At 47.9% G+C, this 25,087-nt stretch overlaps 2 protein-coding genes across 2 annotated transcripts; both read right to left on the bottom strand.

The window, feature by feature from the left end:
- Positions 1-766: 766 nt before the first annotated feature.
- TLDC2 (TBC/LysM-associated domain containing 2) lies at positions 767-3,380 on the bottom strand. The gene is given in 9 exon segments (XM_072350522.1): positions 767-902; positions 983-1,056; positions 1,441-1,536; positions 1,691-1,843; positions 2,540-2,701; positions 2,834-2,903; positions 2,905-2,950; positions 3,104-3,218; positions 3,348-3,380. Coding segments are annotated over 9 exon segments (885 nt in total).
- Positions 3,381-4,001: 621 nt separating this feature from the next.
- On the bottom strand, positions 4,002-25,051 carry PIGU (phosphatidylinositol glycan anchor biosynthesis class U). The gene is made up of 12 exons (XM_072350439.1): positions 24,847-25,051; positions 22,500-22,564; positions 21,163-21,222; positions 20,191-20,253; positions 18,780-18,889; positions 16,969-17,069; positions 14,955-15,052; positions 12,727-12,881; positions 12,121-12,264; positions 10,778-10,902; positions 8,752-8,894; positions 4,002-6,831 (listed from the first exon to the last, which is right to left on the bottom strand). The coding sequence occupies exons 1-12, from the start codon at positions 24,974-24,976 to the stop codon at positions 6,718-6,720; spliced, it is 1,308 nt and encodes a 435-aa protein (XP_072206540.1). The 5' UTR covers positions 24,977-25,051; the 3' UTR covers positions 4,002-6,717.
- Positions 25,052-25,087: the final 36 nt, after the last annotated feature.

Below are 25,087 nucleotides of genomic sequence, written 5' to 3'. Positions count from 1 at the left end.
AACCCATCAGAGCAACAGGAAGGTCTAAGCAATGGGCTGTTTTATTTCATGGGGATTCTGAACTCTTCACTTCTGTCTTTGCCCATGGGAAACCAAAGAGACTGGTGAAGTCCAGTGTGTTTGTGTACCGGGTAAAGTAAAGCAGTGCAGTTTGGTGACAGGTGAGATCCATGCTCCACCAAATTACAGGTTTTACCTGAAGCTAACACTGTGCAAACACACGGGGTGACAGTGGGAGCTCCAGCTCCCCCAAGAAAAGTAAAAGGAGTGTCAGACATCACAAAGGAGGTGTGCGGGGCCGGGGACAAAGCAGGAAGGATTTGTGTGGTGGGGAAGGGCTGTGCATGCTGCCTGAGTGCTCAGGGGGAAAGCTCTGTTTGGATGCACCAGAGGCCATTTCGCATTGCTCTGCTATTCTGCACCAGGCTGAGGGCTCAGCTCTGGGCCCCTGGTCAGGGACTCGCACTGCGTTCTGTATATAGCTTCACGGCAATAAGGACAAGGCTCAGAGCACAGCTCTTCCCATTTATTGGTGCCTTTCACGCACCAGCCCTGTTCCCACTGTCCCGAGGGCAGCAGCTGTTGGGACAAGGCATTCCCAGGTGCTCCCTGCTCCATGGACACACATGGCTCCTGACTCGCACACCCTGCTGTAGGGCCAGCATCCCGCAGGGTTACATCCAGCACTGCCCTTCCTGGTGCCTGCAGGCCCAGCGGCAGTTGGCTCTGAGAACCGGAGCTTCAGCTGTATCCTGTGGTTCCGGTGTCAGGCCAGGCCCCACACCTCCAGGTCCCGGACACAGAATTCCTCCCGCGGCGAGAGGCTCTCGTTATTGAAGGTCTCGCAGGGGCAGCTCCCCCCATGGTGCAGATCCCCGTCCAGCCACAGCCCAAACTTGCCGCTGGGACACACAGAGGCTGTGCTCAGCTGGGGGCTCCTGCTGCACCTGCTCAGCCTCATGAGCTCCGTGGCTGCCCCTACCTGCCCCCACCGACCATCAGCAGGTCCACATCTCCCTTCAGGAAGAAGCTGTTTCTGCCCGTCCACCTGAACACCTGTGGGGACAGCAGTCATGTCTGGCTGTGTCCTGCCCCTGTCCTGCCCACATGAAGGGCCCTGCACCCTCTGGTCATGGCTGGAAGCCACAGAGTCCACAGGGAGGCCTGCCCAAGCTGTGGGTGCCATTTTGCTGTTGTCCTGCCCCCTCTGGGGAATGGCTGCCACCCGCTGATGCAACCAGTCCCACCAGGACACACAAACTCCATATTGGCTCAAGCTGAGGCAAGCTGTCCGGGTAGCTTTACTTGTGGACAGACCAGTGCAGCTGCATTACCCTGGACCGTTCCCCAGACCCTTCAGTACTTCAGGGTCCTTCCAGCAGGCCATGGAGCACTGCTGGTCCCCAGGTCCCCCCTTTCCTCTGGCCTCACAGCCCCTACCTTCAGCTCTGGGGAGAAGGAGAAGAGGAATGTTTCCCCCGTGCCATAAAAGCCATTGCTCACGTGAATGGGGCTGGTGGAGAAGGCACCAAAGGCCTGGCAAAGGGAGAGAGAGGCCAGCGTTGTGGGGTGTGGGGCACGAACTGCACCAGGAGTCCCTGGCACATTCCCATCCAGTGAGCAATGAGGACAGAGCCAGGCACAGGTAAAGCCACTTTTGGTGCTACCGGGTGACACGTCCCCGCCGTACCTGCGCCTCAGTGTCACGGATGAGCAGCAGTGCTGGGGAGCTCAGCCGGCCGGTGCACTGATACAGGGTCCTCAGGCTGAAGCCATCCCGCGCAGTGCAGTACAGCAGGCTCCAGGGCTCCTGCCGCAGCCGGGTGGGCAGGTGGGGGCCCAGCTGGGGCAGAATGGGCTCAGAGGGGCTGGCAGGCAGCTCTCCGCTGCATGCTGCTGTTTGCAGGGAGTCCTGGCCTGGGAAGCAGCCCCTGCTTGTCCCCCAGCCCTGCTTCCCCACCCCTCTCTGCCCACCTGCAGCAGGAAAGCAGGGATGAACCCCACCGCCTTCACCCCCAGCATCCTCCCCCCACAGAGCAGTCTTACCCTGTAGCATCTTCACCCATACACATGTGCCCAAATGGTGCCCTGACTGTCATCCCAACACCAGCTGTGCTTCCCAGACAACTCCTAGGGCGTTTGTTCCCAAGAGGTCCTTCTGCGCATCCTTCCACCCTCCCAGCATCCTCCCGAGGTCGCCCCAAACATCCCCACCCTGAGCCCCCCTGCAGGAGGGCAGAGAACAAGCTCAGGATCAGCCACACCTCCAGGGCTGTCACCCAAAGGCACCCCTCACTGGGTCCTTGGGGAGCTGCAGGTCATGGCCCATCCATGTGTGCCCCCCCTGCCCTCCACAGGAAACCATGCAGGGGGGTGGTAATGAAGGCACTGTGCTTGGAGGCACGTGGGGCCCCAAGTGCTCGGCACCCCTTCTCCAGCAGTGCCAACCCTGCTGGCTGCCTCTGCTCCCTGGGGATAGAGGGGATGTCACCCACCAGTCTTACGCTGGACCAGTTCCTGGCATACAAGGGCTTCTCACCTCCTCAATCTCCCTTTCCTGCAGGATGCTGCTTGGCGTGCTCAGCACCAGCCTGCATGGCTCCTCTGGGGCTGGAGGTGTCACTGGGGCCCCCTCCCAGCCCGGCTGCTCCTCACTGTCTGGCTCTGTGCAGTCTGTGGGCAGGTCTTCATCCTGGTCAGGCTGAGGGTGGATGGAGGTGATTACTCCCCTGGGACCCCACGGGGCAGCATCACCAAACCAGCACCACGTGGGGCTCTCCCAATCTGTTCAGGTGACAAGGGTGGGGTGAAGGAGCTCGAAGGCCATGCAGACCTGGAGCTGGGGGGGTGGGCACTGGGCTGAGCCTCCTGCCCCGCTCCCAACACATGCTGCCATTCCATGGGGTGCCCTGCCAGGCAGTCCCAGCATTGCACAGCTCAAGGGTGCGGGCTGCCCTGGGAGGAGATGAGGAAAGGAGGAGGACATGGAGGCAGCAGAGGCTCCCACAGCCTCCAAGTTCAGCCCCAGTGGAAGGGTTCACTGCAGTGAATCTCAGTTGTACTTTCCCCTTCCCTGGCTGTGCACACCAGGACACAGATGTACTTTGGGCCAGGGTGCAGCTGGTGACAAGCCTCGGCCATCCACAGCTGTGTGTGCAGCCCACACCCCTGCTTGATTGTAGAAGGGCAGCAGGGCAGAAGCAAGCGGCTGTTCCAGACTCCCAGCAGTGGGGTCAGGCAGAAAACACCCCAGGGGAGCAGCGGACAAGGGGGAGAGGTAGGAGTGGCCCTGCAATATCCAACCATGTGTCCCAACCCCACGCGAGTGCCCTCAGAGTCAGACCTACCAGGAGGTGGTAGTGGGCACGGAGTCCCCTCATCCTGTGTGCTCCCGGGGTGCTGTGCCGTCGGGGACACCTCACCACCGCCCCAGGTTAATGTTCACCTGCTCTGGCCCCTCCCCAGCCCCCGGTGCCTCCACCAGCCCCAAGCGTGTCAGTGTGACGCAGGGTTGGGTGTGGAGCCCTGCGGCCTCCTGGAGCTGGGATGAATGGGCAGGTGCCCGCTGCCTCCAGCCCGGGGGCTGTCACTGCCTCTGCACCTTGGCCACCACGTGGGCTCAACTGACCACCAACAGCATGAGGATCCCTTGTTTTGGGATCAACAAACAGGTCGTGCTCTGTGTTGCTCTTTGCAACACAACTGTTGCAATAGTTGTGTTGTGTCAACACTGTGCACCAGGGATGGCACGGCTGCAGGGTGGCACAGGCACTCTGCCCTGCTGGGGTTGCAGGGCAGTGGATGGGCAGCTGGGAGATCTGGTGCTCCATGGGAGTTGGGCTTGATGGCTGCAGGAAGAGGGAAACATTGGGCTGTGGTGTCCCTGCCCTGCCTTGGGGTTATTGTAGAACAGTGAGGGACTGCAGTGAACCTGTGGTTGCCTCCTGCTGCTGTCCCAACACCCATACTCCCAAACAGCCAGCACCAAGTGGGCCCGTGCTGTGGAAGGACTTTGCATTTATTCAAATATCAGACGTGGTAGTTGAAGGCACAAGGCAGCACCCTGCATGGTAGCAAGATGGCACAATGGCTTCTTTCTGTCTAGCTGCACAGTGTCTGGTCCCACAGCGCTCTGTGGGGGGATTTTAGGGTTTGCTTCCTTACCCACTGCAGATCCATGGGTCCTGGCTGCCCACTCAGCACCCACTGGCCTCACCAGGCTTGTCAGCAGGAGTCCCATCTGAGTGTCCCAGCGCTTCCCATGGCCAGCACTGGGCCATCATCAAGGAGCTGTGGACAGGAGGGCCTGGCAGCCTCAGCAGGCTCATCTGGCAACTGGATTTCATCTGGCATCAGGAGCATCATTAAAGCTCAGGACTGGGCATGTAGTCTCTGCTTCCTCCCATAGAGTCCTTGTCTCTGGCCCCATCTCCTGCCCGGTTCCATGGCAACACCAGCAACTTATTTTCTATTCTGGGGAAGGAAGGGAGCTGCAAAATGGGTGCTGTGTGAAGGACACGCTTGCAATTACCTCTGTCTCTCCATAACCACAGGACACCAGAGTCAGCCCAGGTTGGTGCTGGCAGTCCCACACCTCCCTTGGTTACCCCACGGTGATGCCCCAGGGAGTGCCCTCCTTTGGGCAGTGACAGCTTCCTGAGCCGGGCTGTGAGTATCTTGGGCAGACCAACCTGCAGCTCTGGTGCTCCCACTGCCCTCCAGGTATTTCTCAGTAGCCACTCTTGCATCCCTGTTTGCCCTTTGGAGCTGCTCAGAGCCCGCTACTCACTTTCTAACTGGCCTAGCCCTGGCCCTCAGCCTGGGACTATTTTTTCTCCTTTTAAGCACAATGTGCCCTGCACTTTCCCCTCCCTGTACAAAAGTAAAACAAACCCCGGGGTTCTCCCACAGCACAGGTCACACCCTGAACGCCAGCTGATGGATTGTGCTCCTCCCTCCACTCCTGTTCCAACACTGAGCACACAAGAGACACCTAAAACTTGCACAGTTTATTGTGCTCTTTGCCATGCCACACGGGACAGCCCGGAGCAGCCCTGCCTGTGTGACCCTCAGCCCAGGGCTGCAGCATGGGGTGGGCTGAGCTGGGCTCCCAGTAACACCCCCTGGGCAAAAGCGCTAATAGCAGTGCAGTAAGGCAAAAGTTTTAACTGTTAAAAAAAAAATTGAGTTGTTCATAAAACCACCTGGGGAGGGTCTGGGCACATTGGTCTCTCCATTGCTCTGGGCCAGACAGCTCTGTTTCCATGCTGACAAATCACCGGCCCTTCCATTTTTTTCTTGGGATGAGTGGGGAGCAGCGGTGCTCCCTGCCCTGGCACTGCAGAAGGCTTTCAACACTGTGGTTAACAACTCCCAGTGCCACATGTAACCAGCAGAGCCCTCTGGATTCCCTCAGTGGGTCACATTCACGGGGTCAGCAGCAGCAGAAGCTCTGGAGGAAGGGTCTGAACACAGACAAAGAAAGCAGCAGGGGAGCTGAGGGATAGCATGTTACAGAGCCCTCCAAGCACAGCAACACGATGCCATCGCTGTATATGCAAAAAAGTAACACTGCAGAGTGACTATCCTGTGTGACTATCCTGCTGTGAAACACCAGGAGCCCAACAACTCCACAACAGTGGAGTCCAAGGCACCTTATGAATTTGGTCTGTGGGGGGATTTTGACACCTGGTCCCCAGCCCTGGCAGGCAGCTTACTCATTTCATGTCTGTGCTGCTGCCCCAAGCTATCGCAACAGTGTAGTGCAAGCCCTGCATTGCCAAGCTTTGTTAACATACAGAAATAAGGAGCAATAGGAGATAGCCTGCACAGTAGTGTTTCTTCTTCTGAGACCCTGTCATGTTTTTGTGCAGCTCCTCACAGGGAAGCATCCATTCAACAGGATAGAGTAGTTACCCACTACCCACACTGAGCAGTATAAGATTACCTGCACAGTAGTGTTTCTTCCTCTGACACCCTATTGTGGTTCTGTGCAGTTCCTCACAAGGGAGCATCCATCCCTCACAAGGGACCATTCATAAAGGGATAGAACAGTAACACACTACCCACCCTGCTCCTGCTTTCTCCTCGTTCCAGTACTCAGTAGAGGTGTGAGCACCAACAGCTCCCATAGCAGCAGCTCCTCCTTCCAGCAGTTCATCCACACTTGCTCACCTGCGTGCTTCAAAAACTGCCACTGTGTCTGAGCATGTGGTTCTTCCAGAACCTACAACAGCAGGCAGGCCTTTGGCACCACGTACCCAGACGCTGTCTCGTGTCAAACAGGAGCATTAGCGGTAAAAGCTGTGACAGGGGAATTTCCAGGAGAAGCAAACATTTTCAAGAAGCAGTGACGAAAAAGTAAACAGTTAATGGTCTGAGCAGTTCCTGTTCCAGAGACTGAGCCCTGTTTTTAGCTCCAGTGCTTATTCCAGTTCCTGCTGGACTGCTCAGAGTTGATGGCTGAGGTTTCAGTGAAAAACACAGCTGAAGGAAGAAGGGAGATTCTCCAGTGAAGGTTCTACTTGTAGCTCTCAGCCTGCACTGAGTCCACTGCTGCAGAGGGTACTCCCAGAAGAAGCTCAGCCCATTCTTTCAGTAGGTATCATCCCCAAAGCCAGACCTCATCCAGGGAACCTTCCCCACCCACCCAATATACAGCAAGCTTCACATGTTCCTTAGAGTAGTCCATGGCCCAAGAAATGGTGGGTTCAACCCTTACTTCAAAACAAGCATGGCCTCTGTCCCATCTTGCCTCGTCAAATGGAGTCCATGAGTGAGGTAGTACTCCCGCCGCAGGAAGGCATAGAAGTAATCCGAAATGAGCAGGATCTGCAGAAGTGAGATGATCGGACACATCAGTGACGTGACAAATGGGGATGCGTTTGTCACAAAGGGATTTAAGAAGTTCTACTTAGAAAGAGTAAGAATCTTCCAGACAGCAGCAGAGATACCACAGCTTCAGAGGTTAGTCTCAGCAAACTCAGAAGTTTCGATAGCCCAGTGATCTACACCAGGCCAAATGCTGAAGGGAAGAGCTGAAAGGTCAAGGCTATGGCTTCACAGAACAATATCCAGGAGCATCATTAGGTAAGAGTGGCTCCATCACCTTCTGCCCTTCTGCTGTACTGTCCTCTCTGAGGGGCAGACAATCCTGCATGTACTCACTAACAGCTGGCTGAACATGAGCCAGCAGCATGCCAAGGTGGACAAGTAAGCCAAGAGCATCCTGGCTTGTGTCAGAAATAGTGCAGCCAGCAGCAGTGGGAGGTGATCGATCCTTTGTACTCGGCTCTGGTGGGGCCACACCTACAGTACTGGGCTCATTGTTGGGCTCTTCACTACAAGAATACCTTGGAGAGTACACAGAGCAGGGCAGCAAAACTGTGAGGAGTCTGGAGCAAAAGTGTTATGGGGAGCAGCTGAGGGAACTGAGACTGTTCAGTCTGGAGAAGAGGAGGTCTGCTTTATACTAAGACTGACTACGTAGTACGACTACGTAGTACGACTGACTAATTAAATATTTCTGCAGATGTCATAATGGGAAAGGAAGGACCTGGGGTTGGCAGGGATGAAGGCTAGTTCTTTCTCACAAGGAAATCAGGAGAGAGACTTTTGCTCTGCCTGCACTGACACAAAGCACAAGACCCTGCAGGACCTGCTACAATCTTCTCAGGTAGGAAATACAATCCTTTTAGGTCAAATGCCATGGAAATTTTACCATTCCTTTCATTCCTCAGCAGGACATATGGTTAGAGAGCTAATAAGCCACTACAGTTTCCTAAGAGCCCTTCTTATCGGCATCTCCATCTCCATCTTCTGTTTGGATGTGGCTCTGGACAGCCTGGTCTAATGACTGGAAACCCTGCCCACAGCAATGGGGTTGAAACTAGATGATCATTATGGTCCTTTTCAACCCAGACCATTCTATGATTCTATGATCTCTTTTTTACAGAACAGAGGGTTTTACAGCACAGTTTTCACTCCTATTTATCAAGGGATTGGAGAATTTTCAGCCTCTGGCAAAACTGTTCCTTTAGTTTTAGAAGACACAAGAGACACAGATAAACATGAATGTCTGAGGTACATAAAAAAATCAACTTTAAAATGAAGTGAACATTCTCTTCATCCACATGTGAAAATGTTCCAGGACGTGGGGAGTATCTGCAGCCCTTAACAACTAGCAGAAATGAGGAAGGGCTTGGAAAAGGTCATAGCAACTGGGTATATCAGACCTCATCCTCCAGGACTGCTAAGATCTGTTTTTCCTGAGGCCAGTGGAAGTCACACTACTGGAAGGGCACAGCCTTGAGAGAAGCAGGGAGTGCCATGACCGAGGCCCTGCACATGCCCAAAGCCCTACATTTCAGTGAGGTGAAAAACTGGCGCCTTGCCCCAGTGTTTGAGCAGTTCCCATCTGTCTGTTGTGGTGATCCACTGCTGTTGCCCTATGCTATTTTCCATTTTCCCTTCTCCACTTTCTTCATCACAAGTGCTATTTACCCTGCCATACTGAAATGCTTTTCCTTTGTTATCAAGCACTGGATTGTGTAAATTGTAGCGTAAGTTGGATTGCTAAGCTGTAGTTTAAATACCACATAGGTTCTCTCCTGGTAGGACGCCAGAAGGTGAGGACTAGGCAGATTTCAGCCAGGACAGAGAGAAGCAGGAAGCTGCTATGTAGGCTTATAAGGGGTGCAAAAAGAGGCACATCCTGCAGTACTATTCACTGGTTTCCCTCGTTCTACTAACCTGCCCTATGTTGAAGGTCAACGTGATGGCGTAATAAAAATTGGAATTGGCACTTCCTGCAAAAATCCAGAGATGCCACAAAACAGGGAACAGGAGGGAGCAGGCAATGAGCATACATGACAGGATGAAGATGTTCCGAAGGACTGCAAAAGAAAGAAAAACAAAGCTGTTAACATTACGCATTATTGAACCACAATGCTCATACAACAAGCACGAGCATTTCAGCTATCTGTGGTGAGGAGAGGCATTTGCCAACACACACTTCTCTCCAACAATCAAACTTTTACAGTTTGGACAATTCCCTGGGAAGCTTTTATAGGACATACAGTGTATTATTTTCTCTTTATAATAAACAATTCTGCCTTTGCTTGACTGTGGCCCCTTCATTTGTAGCTCTTTCCTTCTAGGTTCTGCACTTCCAAAGATCAACTCTTCCACTGAGGACTTTTGGTTCTTTTCATGTCTACATCACAGACAGCATCTAGTAGTTTGGAGAAGGGCCTTTCCACCAGCATCAAGATTCAGAATACAGAGCATACCATTCCCTAGCATTGTCAAGCTGACCACCTAGAGATAAAGCAAATCCATAGACCACAAGAAAAAGACACACTGTCTCAGGAGATGGTAAGGAAATTAAAGCACCATCAAGGAGAATATTCATATAGGTCTGAGAAGCCCTTGGGAGGTGAAAGCGTGGCCAGGATCCATTAGCCTACATGAGGATTTATGTATCAAATGGCCAAAAAGCAAGCCCAATTTTGCCTAAAAGAGCTAGCACCTACTAATCCAGAGATTTTGTTTTTTGTATAGATTACCCTGATCATTGTCTTGCTGTGCTTGGCTACAGCTCAGCCAACGTTCCCAAAGTTAACAAAAAGAATCTGGATCATCCTGCAGCTGAAGGGAGCTATCTGACACTCAATGAGCAGTGCCACACCCAAACATGTTCACATCCATCTTTTAAACTTCTTGTTTCACGGCTCTATTCACTCACCATGTGACAGACGACTGTCCCTCTCACTCTCATACTCCCCTTCTTCTATATGCTTGGAACATGCAGCTCACTTAAGCAGAACTAGGGTTTCCCAGAAGTGTGCCACCTCGTACGGCTGCAACACGCTCAGGGCTGGCCTGGGGCTCCCTGTCCTAACTTATTACAGCTGCTTTGGCCTTAATTTTCACTAGTCTGAAACCAATGGAGTGGGTGGTCTCCAAGTCAGACAATGCTGCACTTAACTCCCTACTACTGATGCTATACAGAGGACAAGCAAAAAACCCAACATACCCAAACTACTGTGGTCTCTTGACTCCTGATTATGTCTCCTGTCACCAGGCAGACTGGCTGCCTTATACCAACCTGACCCTGGCTAGAGAAGGCTGCAGTAAAAGCCTGGGGCAGGCTGACAGTGCTGGTGAAAGCTGTTTGTTTAAGCTGACTTTGGCAAGTAACACCAGGAAAACACAATGCTTGCAGAAAAACTACACTTGGCAGGCTTGCAGCAGGTTCTACATTCAGAGTTTGAAAATGATCGGCTAGCTCTGTGGTGACTTACAGAAATAAAGAGGTTTCTTGTGAAACATTAAAAAAAAAAAAAGGAAAAGAAAAGGACAAATTAAACAGAAGAAATTCAACTACTTTCACTTTAAGCAGATGCAAAGCAAAAAACTGCTGCAAGGTGTGGGACTGTAAGGCCTGGAGACTCATCAGATGCAGGAGCAGCACTAAAATTACATACCCTTAGTTGGGCAGCGTACAGGACTGGAAAAGTTTCTTAGAAAAATATCTTAATTCAAAACAACTTAGTGAGAAAGAGAAGGTAATGTACAAGGAAAACTCCCTCTGTGACTTCTTTCAACCCTATTCCCAAACATAAGTTAGAGAATTTATCACCAGCAATTGAGGTTTCCTCCACAGAGCCCAGCAAGGCTACAAGAACCTGCAGGTTTGGATTTGGGCCAGTCATGGCAGTTACTGGACAGACGTCTTCCCATTCCAGAGGAGAACGATCTAACACAAAGAACTTACACCTGTAAAGGTGGCTCCAGACTGGGAGGAAGGCCATATACAGTGCAACATCTCCCACCGTGGGATAGGACTTGAAGATAGAAATGATTGCGAGCTGAACAAACATGAAGAACACAGGGTGTTCCCTGGAACAGAAAGACAAAAGGGTTAAGAGGATGCAGTAGGTTCTCTGGAATGGAAATAAAGATCAGCAAGGGCACAAATATACTGTGGGTCAGACTCTAAAGACTCTTACTCTGTTCTCTGCAAACAAGCCTCTCAGTGCTGGGTGGGACAGACTGAGCTGCTCTGCAGGGAAGCAGCTGTTAGAAGCCTATTAGAAAACTCAGTCCCTCCCCCCACCCCCAATTCCCCAACTGAACTCCAAGCATCTTGATTCCAGGCCATATGCAGACATTCTCTTATGCTGAATTTGCAAGAGAAAGTCATGTAAGTGTTACTGCCTGCGACCATGGGCTACTTTCAGCTTTCCAAATGCATAAGGAGCAGGATGGGATTCCAGCAGGGGCAGGAGTGACTACTGTCTCCACAGTCACAAACAAACTTGACGTGGTTTAAGAAATATCTTGCAGGAAAATGGTATTTCTATCTCCAAATCTAAGTGCAGATTACTAAGACAGCAACAAGGCTTTCCAATGCTGCAGCAGGTTTCTCAGCCATAGCCCAGGTGAGAAAGGGAACTTTGTGTTTTTTAAATCCAACCTGCTCCTCAGAGCAAGATCAATGCGGAATCCAGGCCAGACTGCTTAGGGCTTTGACTAGTGAGACTTAGAAAGCCTCCAAGGAGGATTTCCAAGCCACAGGTCCCTCCTCCAATCAGTGACTGCTGCCAAAGTGATAATTGTTTTCCTTGTATCCATCTGGAATCTCCCTTCTTTCAATTTATGACTGTTGTTTTCTGTTGTGCACCTCAGCAAAATACTCTATCTTCTAAGAAACCTCCTCTTAGTTACTGAAAGGCTGCTATCAGGCATCCCCTAAGACTTTTATTCTGCAGACTAAAGAAGCTCTGTTCCCTCTTTGTGGTTCATTCACTGAACTTGATCAAGCTTGTCAGAAATTTTTCTTCTACTGAGAAGCTGAAAACTAGAGGCACTATTCTAGATAAAGTTTAATGAGCACAACCACTCCTGTTGATACACGGCTTAGCAAGAGGTATTTTCCCATTCCATTCCATAACAATATTTTGGGGGAAAAGAGGGAAAGAGTGAAACTTTGAGAAATGAGGGAAAATTAAAAAAAAAACAAAACATTTTCATGCTCATGGATTTAGACTACAATGTAAGCCTTACAGCCACTGCACAACTGTGAGAATTAGAAGGCTAATGAAGAAATATACTTACTTTAGCTTTACTGCCAAGGGAATGGTGTAGAAGAACACATTGATTTGAAACACACATACAAAGAAAAGACTAAAGTGTTCAAACATCTCTGCAAAGAAGTACCAGAAAAGGCCAATATTGGGTGTCAGATCTGGAACGGAAAGGCTGAAATTGAACAGAAATGTAATTTTTAATTGGCTGTTCTCCATATAACTGCTTTTGTAACATTAATTCAGTGTTAGGTGGTATTGAAAGGGGGACCTAGGCTTTAATGCACCAAAGAGGTGAAAACTTGGAGACAAAAGGGATTAACCTTTCCTATGCCCCAGCAGGACTTAAACCACTTCTGAGCAGACGTTACTCCAGAGATGAAAATTCCACAACGACAGCAGCTCCATAATCAATTCCATTTCCTATCTACCCAGGGGAGAACATCTCCTGTTTTCTCTAATCTTGCTGTTGCTTAATTATCAGAATCTGGCTAATGGCAGATCTTCTCCACACATACTGTTACTTTTCTTGTGTTCCCAGTAACATCACAGATCACATATTCCTTAGGGCAGGGAGCAGGACACAGATGTGATGCACCCGAAACAAGATAAAAGCCGTAAGAATTCTTATACTTACATAAACCCGTAAACAGATGGGATGAAATCCCACGAGTTGAGGAGGAAGAAAGAGAGGCAGATGACCACCACCAGGCTGCACAGGTACAAGGCTGCATACTGCATGGTGAACAGCCAGAAGCTTTTACTTTTCGGTTTTATTGGTATGAACTGACGCTGAAAACAAAACACAAGGAGGCAGATATTCCACATCAGTTGGAAAGCCACAAAAAAGCCCAGGAGTTCAGAACATCAACTGAAACTAATAGAAGAAAGCATCAAGCACCAGTACTGCTGCACTACGACCAGCAGCTTTCAAGTACAATCTGCTCTCCAATTAAGTCCCATTTCTAGAACTGTGCTTGAAACTCAAGAGGCTAAGCTGGCAGTGTCTGCTTACAATACCACAAATGAGTCAAGTCTCAGGCGTTCAATCCACGCACACTCTCACAGGTACAACTGATTTTAAATGCTTACAATATGGTATCACTGCCTGTTTTCTCTTCCATGAACCTTTATTGACTGAGATGACCAAGAGGTAGTGCTCCATGACCAACTGTCCTGTGATGTCAGCTCCCTACCATACAGATTGTGCTCACGTTCTGCTGAAATTAGGGAAAGAGAAGAGCTGACGGATTCCTTAGCACAACAACCACTGTAAAAGGCTGTTCCTTTTAGACAACTGCTACAGTCCATCCACTGCCACATACACTGGAAGGTCAGCAAAAAGCCCTTGTCACACAGCGTGACACCCCTGTATCTCACTCCAAAAGGCCTAAGGTCCCAATTGCATTTATAAAGACAAGTATATACACAGGGGCAAATGCCTTGGGATCTGCTCAGCTTTCTCCAGCCCCAAGGCAGTGATGTCGCTTTTTCATTTGGCACTGGGGTTTGCACTGGCAGAAGATGCACTGGCCAACTCTAATTGGCACAGGCTCTGTGGAAAGCATGCTTTGTTTCCTCAGTTAGAGTGCATTTAACACAATCTGTCAGAAAGATCTAAGCAAATTTACCAAGGATTTTTGGCAGGACAGATTGAAAAGTGCTGGAGAAACGCAATTTAACTGTACAAAGAATTCACAAAAATCATTTACAAATCCAGATACAAGAACACACAGTAGCCTGCTCCCCTTTAAAGTCAGTCACAAATCACTCAGTCAAACACCAAAGCCCTTGTTGCTGCTTGCAGACACAACACCTGTACTGTTCTATTGCCATGAGGGAAAGCAGCTCACACTAAATTTAAAAAAAATGGTAGCGACATATAAAATAAATGCTCCTGAAAATTAACTGACAGGAAAAGCAACGTTGGCTCTGCCAAAATTCTAGTCGTGCAAACAGCAGCAAAAATCAAATTCCTGAAAAAAAGTAAGCCATTGTCAGGAAAAGAGAATGGACAAGAATTGACTCTCCATCCCTTCCTGAAGCTCAGAGACTCGAGAACAGATAAAGATTAGCTAAAAAAAATCAAGTACCAAGACTGGTGCAAACTTAACAGCAGGACTCCCAGATGGCAAAAATCATCAAAATGATCACCAAATGATCTGTGAATGTGAGATAAAAGTCCTCTGCTAGTAGTTAGTCTCCTTGACCCCACATCAGGATCAGAGCAGCAAATTATCAGTGTTCATTAAGTCTGACTCTCTGTTAACTCATTGTTACAACATCACCAAAAGAGCTAAGAGAGAGATTGGGGGAAGCATGTAGGCAAACTGGCTAGATGAATCCACTGGCTAGCTAATGGCTGCCTCAGCTTTAAACCCTGCCCATGCCTATGGATGTGCCCAACAGTCTCCTGCTGGAGTGGCTGTGCCTGGAGCCGTGACTGTTGAGCTGCTGTACACCCACAAGTGACCAAGGTCAGCCTTGTGAGAGTTCATCCTCAGCCCTGTTAATGCAGAGCAAGAACGCACAAGGACAACTTAAGTGGAAAATTTCAGAGCTTGAGTTTTTTGAACACACAACTCTTCATTCAAATGCAGTGAGCCACGTCAGAGGAAACTCCAGACCTAAAATCCTTGTTGCTATTCATGTGACATAAAGAGTAGCACATATCTCAGGCAAGCTACAGGCAATCTGTAGACTACTTCCCACTTCCTTTTCTCTACACACAGGCATTCCCAGGATTTAAATCCTCAGTGGTGTAAGGAGAGAGTTACTTTTTCTAAGGCTCTCCTCCCAACACAAAGAACTGTAGCTGCACACCTACAGTAAGACAACAGAGATCAACAGTTAGAAATCATCTACCTGCAGAAGGTAAAGGAGTGCTGGAGCAAACAACGTGATGGGGTAGAGTGACTGGTATGTTGCTAAGGCCAGGAACACAGCACTGAGGAAGGCACTACCTACAAAGAGAAAAAAAATGTTTATTGGTAAGGGACATTTAACAAAAACAAATTTGCAGATAGGATCCAAGTGGCTTGTAAATATCAGAACACCTCATGAAGGCTAGCAGAATGTGTGCTGGAGAGTGGACTTTTATCTGCATTCTGAAGAGACAATGATGTGTACCAGTAAGAACCAGTGACTAGTTTGTATCTCGTATAATTCATACACAGAAAGAGATTTGTATAATTCAGTCTACATATAAGTCTACATTTAAGTTAAGTTGGCTGCTGTTTATCTGTAGAAAGCATTCATTAAGTCATATCTGCAAGAAACAGCTCTCTGGTGTGTGCCACTGAACACGCTGGATGCCCTCATCACCAGAATGTGTCAGGGACCTCAGCAAAACACCATGAAAGAATGCAATGAAAGACTGCAGCTGAAGGAATGAAGGGACATTGGCCCTATTTTACAGATACCAGAACACACAGAGATGCAGAAAACATTGGCACAGGTTTCCCAAGTGGTCTTAACACTAGTGGTATCTTTACCAAGGAAGGTTTTTTTGAGGTGTGACAGGTGGAGCTAACTGCTGAATGCACTCATTGCCCAACTGCCAAAGCCAGAAACCAAGTCCAAAAGGCCCCAGGTATATAATAAAGAATATAAGCACCCAGTGCAGCAGTCTGGTTACAGCTTTCCACCTTGGAACACTTTATGAAACTTACCTGTAAAAATGTAGCCTGAAAAACAAGAACGCTGGCCGAGTGTGTTGAGCTAATTGTCAGCCTGTGCCCATGCACTGACATCAAACACTCAGGAAGCTTTTCTCTGCTTCCACCTTGCAAAAGTACAGCATCACCTGGTAGTGAATTGCCTCTGCTCTACAGAGCACAAACCACCCAATTAATATTTTAAAATTATTTTTTAATTAAACTCAGTATTCTATTGTTAAATTCTGCATACATCTAAAGAAATCAGTCACAATCTGATATTCTCCCTTTGCCCAGCTTGAACACTAGAGGCTGCCACACTCCCAGTGATGGAGGAAACACAGGGGACAGGAATTACAGGTCTGTATATGACGCAACTATTTGTCCTACAGTACCAGTGAACTAAAAATCAGGATAACTAAGTGGATCCTGCACATTTGCTTCTGCAAATGGTTCTAAATGGAAATCCCTCCTGCCTCAATGACTTCATAACTGGAAGAAATTTTCCTTTTGGAAAAACTCCTAATGACAATCTAGCAGTTTGTGATGTCTGGTTCTGGGCACTTCTGGAGACCACAAAAGAGATGAGATCCACCTTTCATGTGACCCTAATGTACTCCTAAAACTTATGTGCCTAGTACAAATCACATATGCTAAAATACTCCAGCAGTGAAGGTTCACAAAAGAAACAGAAGCCTCACTTAATGTGCTTGTACAAAATGAAAGAGCCATTCTGCCACAATCTATCAATGGAGCTCCCACCAGTCTTTGGTTACTGTTTCTACCTCCCCAAAGCTCAGTTAGCCGATTTCAAACCAACGTTACAATTGCAAGTAGAAGCCAAGCAGTTACAAGTTTTCAAATAAAAGCTCATGGCATGGGTGCTATAGGTGCATATTCACAAGCAAAAGAAAGAGTAGCAGAGCATTACATGCTCCTATGCACAGACAAATTTCTTCATAAACAGAAAACCATGTGAAGTCATCCAGGAAATGGGATAGGCTTTTAGAGGAGAAACTCCTAGTTGCACAGGAATGAAGGAAAGCTTTGACTTACAGCCCCTTGGGCCCTTGTGACTTCAGGTAGAATTGAGACACTGCTCCCACCAGGGCCTGATGTGTCCCCCTCACTTACCTGCAGTAATAATTTTTGTACAGTTCTACACTGATGTTATTTCCACCACTTTACAGAAAGACATAAATAAATTCTTTTTGTTGTGTTACCTCTTATTGTAGCCAGAATGAAGAATGCAATGACAGTATTGCTGATGGCGCAGGTGGACTTTGCCACGCAAGACATCACAGTGTAGGGGTTTAACAGATAGCTGAAAAGGGACAAAGCTCAAGTTACATTCGGATCATTCAAAGGAGGTAATTAAAGAGATACTGAAATGAAAACCAGATGCAGTTTGCAATTTCTTTTTATTTACATGCTATGGGTTCCTCTCACCACCAAACCAACTCAGGTGAACAGGTGGTTCTACCCAGAGCAAAACCCAGATCTTTGCAGTGCAGCCTGAGGCACAAGGGCCACAAAGGACACACTGGAAAAAAAGGAGATGGGAAGATTTCTAAAATGCCAAACTCTGTCTTACAAAATGACCACCAAAAACATTCCTTGCTTTTCATAAACACTGCATTTATCCAGCCAGACCCAGAAACCACCAGCTCTGAAACTCTCTGCTTCTCACAGCTACTGGCTCTGAGGAATTAACGGAAGAAGAGAGCAAGGTGCACACAAATTCTTCTGGTGCATGATCAGGGAGTTTCCCTCAAACCAATTGCACCTGTGCACTCCCACTCTGGTAGAGCAAACACACAGGCTCACTGTGGCACAGAGTACAAAAGCTGCCAATCATGAAATCCGGCCCATTTTAACAGCAGTTATGGAAAGACAGCAAGCCCTGAACGCCTTTACCTCCCAGAATGCAGCCACACTGTAAGGAAGCCAGCTTCTTCTGGGACTGGTTTACAGTGATTTCCATCAGCTAGCTTCAAAGCCCAGAAACATGCTGGGTAGGCTCAGCAATACAGTAAGCGTAATAATGGGATGCTCCTCCTTGGTAACAACTACATCAGTTACATTAGTAAGTGGACAAGGCTAATGACTTCCTAATTATCCTCTTACATAAACCTTGCTCCTACCTCTCTGAGTGCCAGCCTGCTTTTTGCCTGTGTTCCCAAAGACAGACAGGCCACATCAAGAGATGCTACTTAATGACATCTTTCCTGTGCGAATGTGCACCAATCTTATGGACAAATACAGAGCAGCCTGCAGTTTACAAATGAGAAAGGCAAAACTTTACCTTCCTCACCCTGGAAAATTTACCATTTTACAACATTCACATAAGAAAAAATAACTTTTCTCATGGAAAACTTTCTCTGACAGAATAATTTAAGACAAGGATTTACTTAGGTCAAAACCCTAATGAAAAAAAGAATAATCTTTTATATTATTTTATATATATATAATTATACTATATATCTTGCTTGTATATTATGTATCTTAATTGAAGCTTTCTGAGATCAGAACACATTTAAAATACAGAGGAACACCAAGACATGGCATCACTCATCTGACAGCCTGGAATATCCTTGAATATTATACATGATTCTGGGAAATGCAATTGAAACATCAGAAAACACTTTGTTTGAGTGCACCCAAACTCTCCTGACTGAAAAGACAACTGAGATATCTGGCATAGAATGAGTCCTGATTATATTAGTGTACTGACAAAATAAATGGCAATTCATCTATGGAGACACACGGTTCTTCACATCGAATTACTGACTTCATGCTGTTGAGTGGACTGAGTAAATCTGTTTGCTGGCACCATACAGTTAGGAAAGCATTCACTTTAAAATCAAGTATTTGGGAATTTTATGTGGAATAGGAGATGCAAGAATTTATGAGGGAAAAGCAAACAAACAAAAAAACCTTCAGCAAACATGGAAGTCCTGAATTGGAGAAAAATATCCAAGGAGAGCAGAAGAATCAAAGCAGCCCACTGCAATCAGAAAGAAACAATACTTACACCAGTGCTACTTTGAGGGGGATGTAGTGCATTTCCATGGGCGTCCGGATGAGCTCAGCCACATCTGGTGCATATTTATCCAGCTCTATTAGGAGCTTTTGCTTTTTGAACTGAATGAGGGAGAATGACCAAAGACTTTCAGGTGAGGAAAGTAATGGTTTCTTATTACTCAGGATTTCCATTACTATAGAACATATATGACTTTGTAAACTCACTGCTCAACACACCAGCCCCAGTGGAACCAAGACAAATAACCAAGCCATCCTCATTATTTCAAAGATAGATATCTCTATGTCAAACCTCCCTTAGAGATCCCAAAGCTCTCTCTTTAATACACTTTGTCTTTTGATGCTCTCGATGGAGACAATGGAGAAATCTGAACTATGAGCTTACTGAACTATGTCACGGTGAGACAAAAGGAGAGGTGTACTGGCAATAAATTCTCAACAAGTGAAATAACTCACATGGGGTTTTTACATGTCAGCAGATCTATCGTGTTATCTCTTCAACCTCAGGGGACAAAGAACAGGCACCGAACTGGATGGGAGACCACACAGTGTTGTGGAAAATGAATCCTCCCTGTTTATGTTAGTGCTCTACCACTGCTCCTCTGGGAACACAGGGAGCACAGCACTGCTTACACACTAAGAGAAAGCTGGGAGAAATCATTCACCCCCAAAAATATGTAAGAGAAAAATAGAAAAATAACTAAGTGAACAAGTCATGTTTGACACTGAACTTTCATCTCACTCTCAAGAATCACATATGCCTCCTCAGCATCCTTTGAAAGTTTGGTCCTTTACGCTTCTCCAGTCTGTCCATTAACTCATGCCGACTGCAAACACAAGCCATGTTTTATCCTGAAGGCAAGTTCAGGATAACACATTCCATTTTCTAGCTACAAAACACATGGAAGATTGAGGCAGAGGCTGAAAAGGGGACTGCCAGGTCTTGACAAATCAATAGTTCAGCAATTAAATTCTGCACACTTCAATCTGCCGCAACAACCAAAGGTGAGTTTTCAGTATGCGTTTTACACTCTCACAGCCCTGTTAGGTATCACGACCTAGAAATCTGCATTTCATTCGATATTGTATTCTGAGGAATTTGTAAATTATTTTAATTCCTTTCAGATTAAAGAATTAATACTGCAGCACTCATCATTCACGCACTGTGCAATAGCTATGGATACTAATTTGCTTCACCATATAATATTATAATATGCATGCAACAGAATTTAAAGTATTTTAGCTGGTTTACCACATTCAGTCCCTGTGGGTTTTTTTTTATCAAACAGATGTGCTCAGATTTACTGCTGAGTAAGTAAATGTGCTCGGTGCAAGTTCTCTCTAGCACAAGATATTTGTACTTGTTTGAAAAGAGGACCAGCAACACTGGCAAGTCAGCTTACCACAACTTTGTTGTAGTCCTGGATGGCCAAGTAAAGGGCAACAGCTGTTAGTACATCAGTTATCTAAAAAAGCAAAGCAAAACGAAACAACCGAATGGAGAAAAACATATTGGACACTACTGCAAACTTGAGTAAGGGCTTTGATCTGACTTGATTAATGGATAAACAAGCTTTAAAAACACCAACTAGCTTGCTGATCTGTACACTGTATTTACACACCACCAATGAACACTGAAACCGTGGGATGTATCAGACATTAATAATTAAGGAGAAAGAAATGGCAGGGATAACAGAGAATTCACTGGTATTATCAGCGCATGGGCAACACCAGGGCAGTGCCCAGCTGGCTAAATCCACCTGCCATTAATCCAGCACAACAGTGCCTTGAGCTGCTCCACACTTCACAGGCAGCAGTACTGAAGTACTGGTGCAAGCACAACCCAGATGGCTGCTACCCCGATAGAGACCTGCTGGGGAGAGAGGCTCCACCAGGTGGTATGTGCAGCCAGCTATATGATTTCTGTCCCTCTGAATTACACAGAACTCACAGATTAGCTTACAACAAGGGACATTTGGATTACTGAGCCATTTCTGTTCTCTTTACAGCCCTGGAGTTTGGCAGTGGGTTTTAACGAGAAACATGACAATACAGGGATTGACCTGTAACAGGTAAATTTGAAATGTGAAACCAAATGTCAACGTCCTGTCCCATCGAGGGGATATTTAACTAGCCAAGAACTAACAAACAAAAAAGGAAAAAAAGAAAAAGAGAAAGAATTTGTAGAGCAAGGGAAAAGCCTGAACTTGGGGTAGTGCATGCAAAGCCGCCTTTATAATCAAACCACGAGGTCAGCAGGAATTTGGACTCCAGGGAGCCTGAAGATCCCTGATTCTTGCAGGAGTGAAAGGAAAGTCACGCTCATCATTTCACAGAATGGGACCTTTCAAGAGGAACTTTCCAGGAGCACTTACCATGAAGACCAATTCAGCATATTCAATCAGGAAGTGAAAGAGATATATTATCAATGGGGTCTAAGAGAGAGCAGAAGAGAAATCTGTGTCAAGTAGTGCACATCTCCATTTGGAAAAACCAACCAGCAATTCAAGGAGAAAAACGGAGTAGCACTGTGAGAGACTGCAAAAGGTAACCTTCCTCAGCCTCTTCCTCAACGCTGTTACTTTGGATAACAAAACCAAAGCAATAACCAAACCACAATTCACCGAACCTTTTTCTTTCAAAGTTCTCAGTACATTTTATAAAAGCATTTCATAAAAGTCACATCAACTTGGAAAATGACATTCTATTCCAACCTTGCCATTCTACCAGCACGGTGGTAGAACCACAACAGAACTATAAAAAGAAAAGCCTCAGAAAGTGGGTTTTGTTGTTTGATTTTTTTCTTTCCTTGAGAATCTTTTTTTTTTTTTCAGGTTGTTTGCATGTCTCTTGAAAGCATTTCCTACACAGCTGGTCACCCTGCTCAGCCTGTTGGTTAGGCAAATTACCTACAGAGTAAAAAGAAACCATGGGAAAACATGGTGGTCCTGTTATTCTCATAGCCCTGTAGTTCCAAGGTAAGTGGAGGAGCAGGTTCCTGAATTATTCCTTTGACAGAAAAGCTTAACCTGGAGGTATTACGTTCACACGGTGTAAAACTCAGGCTTCACTGTGCAAAAACATATTTCTTTTAAAATACTTCTAACATGATGGTATAACTAAGCATTCATAAACACTTCACGGTCTGGGAGAAAATTGCTTCAGGAAGAATTTATTGAAAAGGAACAAATTTTCAGAGACACCCAAAGCGTGAGACACACCAAGGTGACACTGCGTGTAAGTGTACATTCGTATCGATAAGGCCATTCAAGGGCACAAAAGCCTCTGGAGGAACAACGTGCTTTCCAAAATGAGGAACAAACACGCTGCATGACTGTGCTCCAACCCAAGATGCTGCTATTCAGCACAACTGCGTGCCAATGGCCAGCAGCACTGTCTCTCCCTGCTCCTGCCTCTACTCACAGGAAATGTGGATGTGAACAAAGCATTTTATTAGAGATTTCCCCTATTCTGGACTCTCCTTATGCACCACAAGCACCACAGTGTCTGTCATCTGCTCTCAACTTGTTCTGAGGAATACGAGCTGCATTTCCTCGCTGGTCACTGCGTGGAACTCTTGCACAAACAACTCCACATTTTCTGAAATCTTTGGGACAAGACAAGTTCACCAACCTTTGCCAATCCACACGCAATAAGACTAAGAAATGTGCTGCTGGAATATCATGTTTAAAACAAAGCATTGCATACCAACCTCATGAAAAATAGCTCCAGAATATGGTGAGACCCCTAAATCCAGCAGAGCTAATCCTTCGACCACTGAAACATAAAACAAATCTGTGTTAGAATCCTGCAATGCTGGAAGAGAAAAACACGTGGTGGCAATGAAACTATAGTTCTCAAAACACCTGAGCTCATAAAAATCTCACACAATCACCATCTGAACGGCAGACACAGAATCTCACACAAACAACTATCAGCAAGAATTGATTGCTTTCTAATGTCTGCTACGCAGTCCTGTCCTATGTTTCAGACAACTTGAGATGTTGTAGATGAAATGTTTTGCAATTATCTGTATTTATGAATCACGTGTATTTACTGATTTTAAGTCTCCTATCATGTGACACGTGGTATCTCCAGTATCTACACTGGAGGAATAATTCTGACTGAAAACTTGGAAGTTAGAAGAGTTCAGGTGGAAGAGACCTACAGTTATCATCAAGTCCAACAGCCTGATTCCTTGTGCTGGGCCCAGCAGGGAGGGGTTCACTGCCCCCAGCAGCCATGCAGCACTGTGCTCTGCATTTGCCACTAGAACAGTGCTGATGCAGCACTGGCATTTTGCTCTTGTTGAGCAGCACTGGCACAGCATCAACTCTGCAGCTCCCAGAGGCAGCAGGCCAGGGGTGGGCAAAAGGTGAGTGGACATCTCTGGGGCACTGACCTCAACTGAAGAAATATTGCACATTGTGTGATGCTACACACGGTGACAGGAGCTGGGGAAGGGAAAAAGGAGGGCTCTCATCAAGAAAATGTCCGTCCACCCGAACAGCCACTATGCACATTGAGGACCTGGTTCCCAAGATGTGGTTGAACTTCGCTTGCTGACGGGAAGCAGAGAACAAGGCACAGTGCTGGCTCCTGCTGCACCTGCCACCAGTGACAGGTCTGGAGGGTCCCGGCTCTCCCCTCGTGTCCTTCTGATGGATGGCTGTGACGTTGGCTGCCTCTGGCCACAGACCCCACCCTCACAGTATCTTTGGTAAGCTGTTGGGATGAGTCCCATGACTTCCCTCAGCCCTCTGGGCTCACTCCTGGCAGGCCCCACGGGCTTGTAGACATTCTGCTGATACAAGTGTGCCCTTTTAGTCATCACAGATGGAAAGCCACTGTTTCCACAGCATTAAATGCCTCCACCTTTTCCATGCGTACTTGTTAAGTGACCATCTTCATCAAGTATCAGTCCAATGTTTTCTTTAGATATCCTCTTGCTGTTGACAAACATAAGAGCCTTTCTGTTGTCTGACACCACACCGGCCAACATCAACTCAAGCTGAGCTTTGTTTTTCCTCATTTTCTCTCTGCAGATGTGAACTGCAGCTCTGTGCTCTCCCTGTGAAGCCTAACTTTGTTCCAGAGGTTGTGTACTTTTTCTTCCTGCCCTGTTCCAGGAGCCCCATTCAGCCAGGCTGCGCTCTGCTGCACCTCCTTGACTTGTCACACAGTGGGATTGCCTGCTCCCGTGGTTTTAAAAGGTGGTTCTTGAGAAGCACCCAGCTCTGGTCGGCACCTGGGCCTTCAAGAGTGGATTCTCAGGAGACACTGCTAATTAACTACGTGAGAAGCTCCACATACAGTGCAATTTGAACTATGCTGCCTCATTACATGTAGAGGCCTCAAATGAACAAAACTAGATGGAGAAATGAAACATAACAGGAAGCAACAGGCTTTTGGATCAGCGGTATGCTCAAGAAGCAGATTCCATTTCTACCCTGAAGCTACCCTTCAGCCCAGGCCTCTCAGACAGGGCTCCCTTCCTGGCTGGAGGCACAGCCTGATGCTCTAGAGTGGATTTAGAAGGAATCTATTGCTGCAAGGGTAGCCGGTGGAGCTGCCCTGAACCTATGAAGCACTTTATAAATCACCAAATGCATTCACGCTTTCTGGCCTTTACTACACTGTGCGACTGTGTTCTGCCCCAGACCTGCAGTAATTTCACCTGTACCCGGATATTATGTTCCCACAGGGCGGTCTCTGTGCATCGCAGCGGGCTCAGGTGCCGCGATGAAGCATGTCACAGAGAAGCCCTGCTTACACCGCAGCTCGGTCTGCGCACGGGACTTGGATCCGGTGTCGGTAACAACGCGAGGCCACGAGCGGGCACAAAATGGAACAGCGAGCGGCAGCGCCACAGCAGAGCGGCTCCCGGCAGCACGGCGCCGTGGGAGCGACCCGGTACCGCCGCTGCCGGCCGCTCAGCTCCCCCAGCCCACGGCGGGCCGCCCCAGCCCCGCTCCGGGCCCCGCTTCCCGAGAGGCGCCCGGCCGCCCCGCCGGCCTCGGCCCGTTCTGCCGCCCTTGGAGCCCGGCGCGGGGCCTCACCTCGCTTCCAGGCGTTCAGCGGCGACGCCACCTCGACCCGCTCGGCGATGAAGGCGGCGAGGCTGGAGCGATACAGCGCGGCGCGCACCGTCACGGCCGCCAGCACCGCCAGCACCAACGGAGCCGCCATCCTCGCGGGCAGACGCCGGCCCGCCGCCGCCTGTAGTTCGCGGGCGGCGCCGGACAACGGGGCGGCAACGCGGCGGCCCGGCCGGGCAGACTACGCTTCCCACAAGGCCCC

The sequence above is a fragment of the Excalfactoria chinensis genome, chromosome 15 (assembly GCF_039878825.1).
Source record: "Excalfactoria chinensis isolate bCotChi1 chromosome 15, bCotChi1.hap2, whole genome shotgun sequence".
Classification (NCBI taxonomy): domain Eukaryota; kingdom Metazoa; phylum Chordata; class Aves; order Galliformes; family Phasianidae; genus Excalfactoria; species Excalfactoria chinensis.
The sequence above is the reverse complement of the archived record's forward strand: the minus strand, read 5'-3'. Positions and strand labels throughout refer to the sequence as shown.

Excerpts from the sequence above, each read along its gene's own strand:
- PIGU (XM_072350439.1), bottom strand. The coding sequence starts at position 24,976 with ATGGCGGCTCCGTTGGTGCTGGCGGTGCTGGCGGCCGTGACGGTGCGC. Across the intron at positions 22,565-24,846 it reads GCTGAACGCCTGGAAGCGAG|TGGTCGAAGGATTAGCTCTG; the intron begins GTGAGGCCCCGC and ends TTTATGTTTCAG. Across the intron at positions 8,895-10,777 it reads CTGGAGCCACCTTTACAGGT|TCCTTCGGAACATCTTCATC; the intron begins GTAAGTTCTTTG and ends TTTCTTTTGCAG.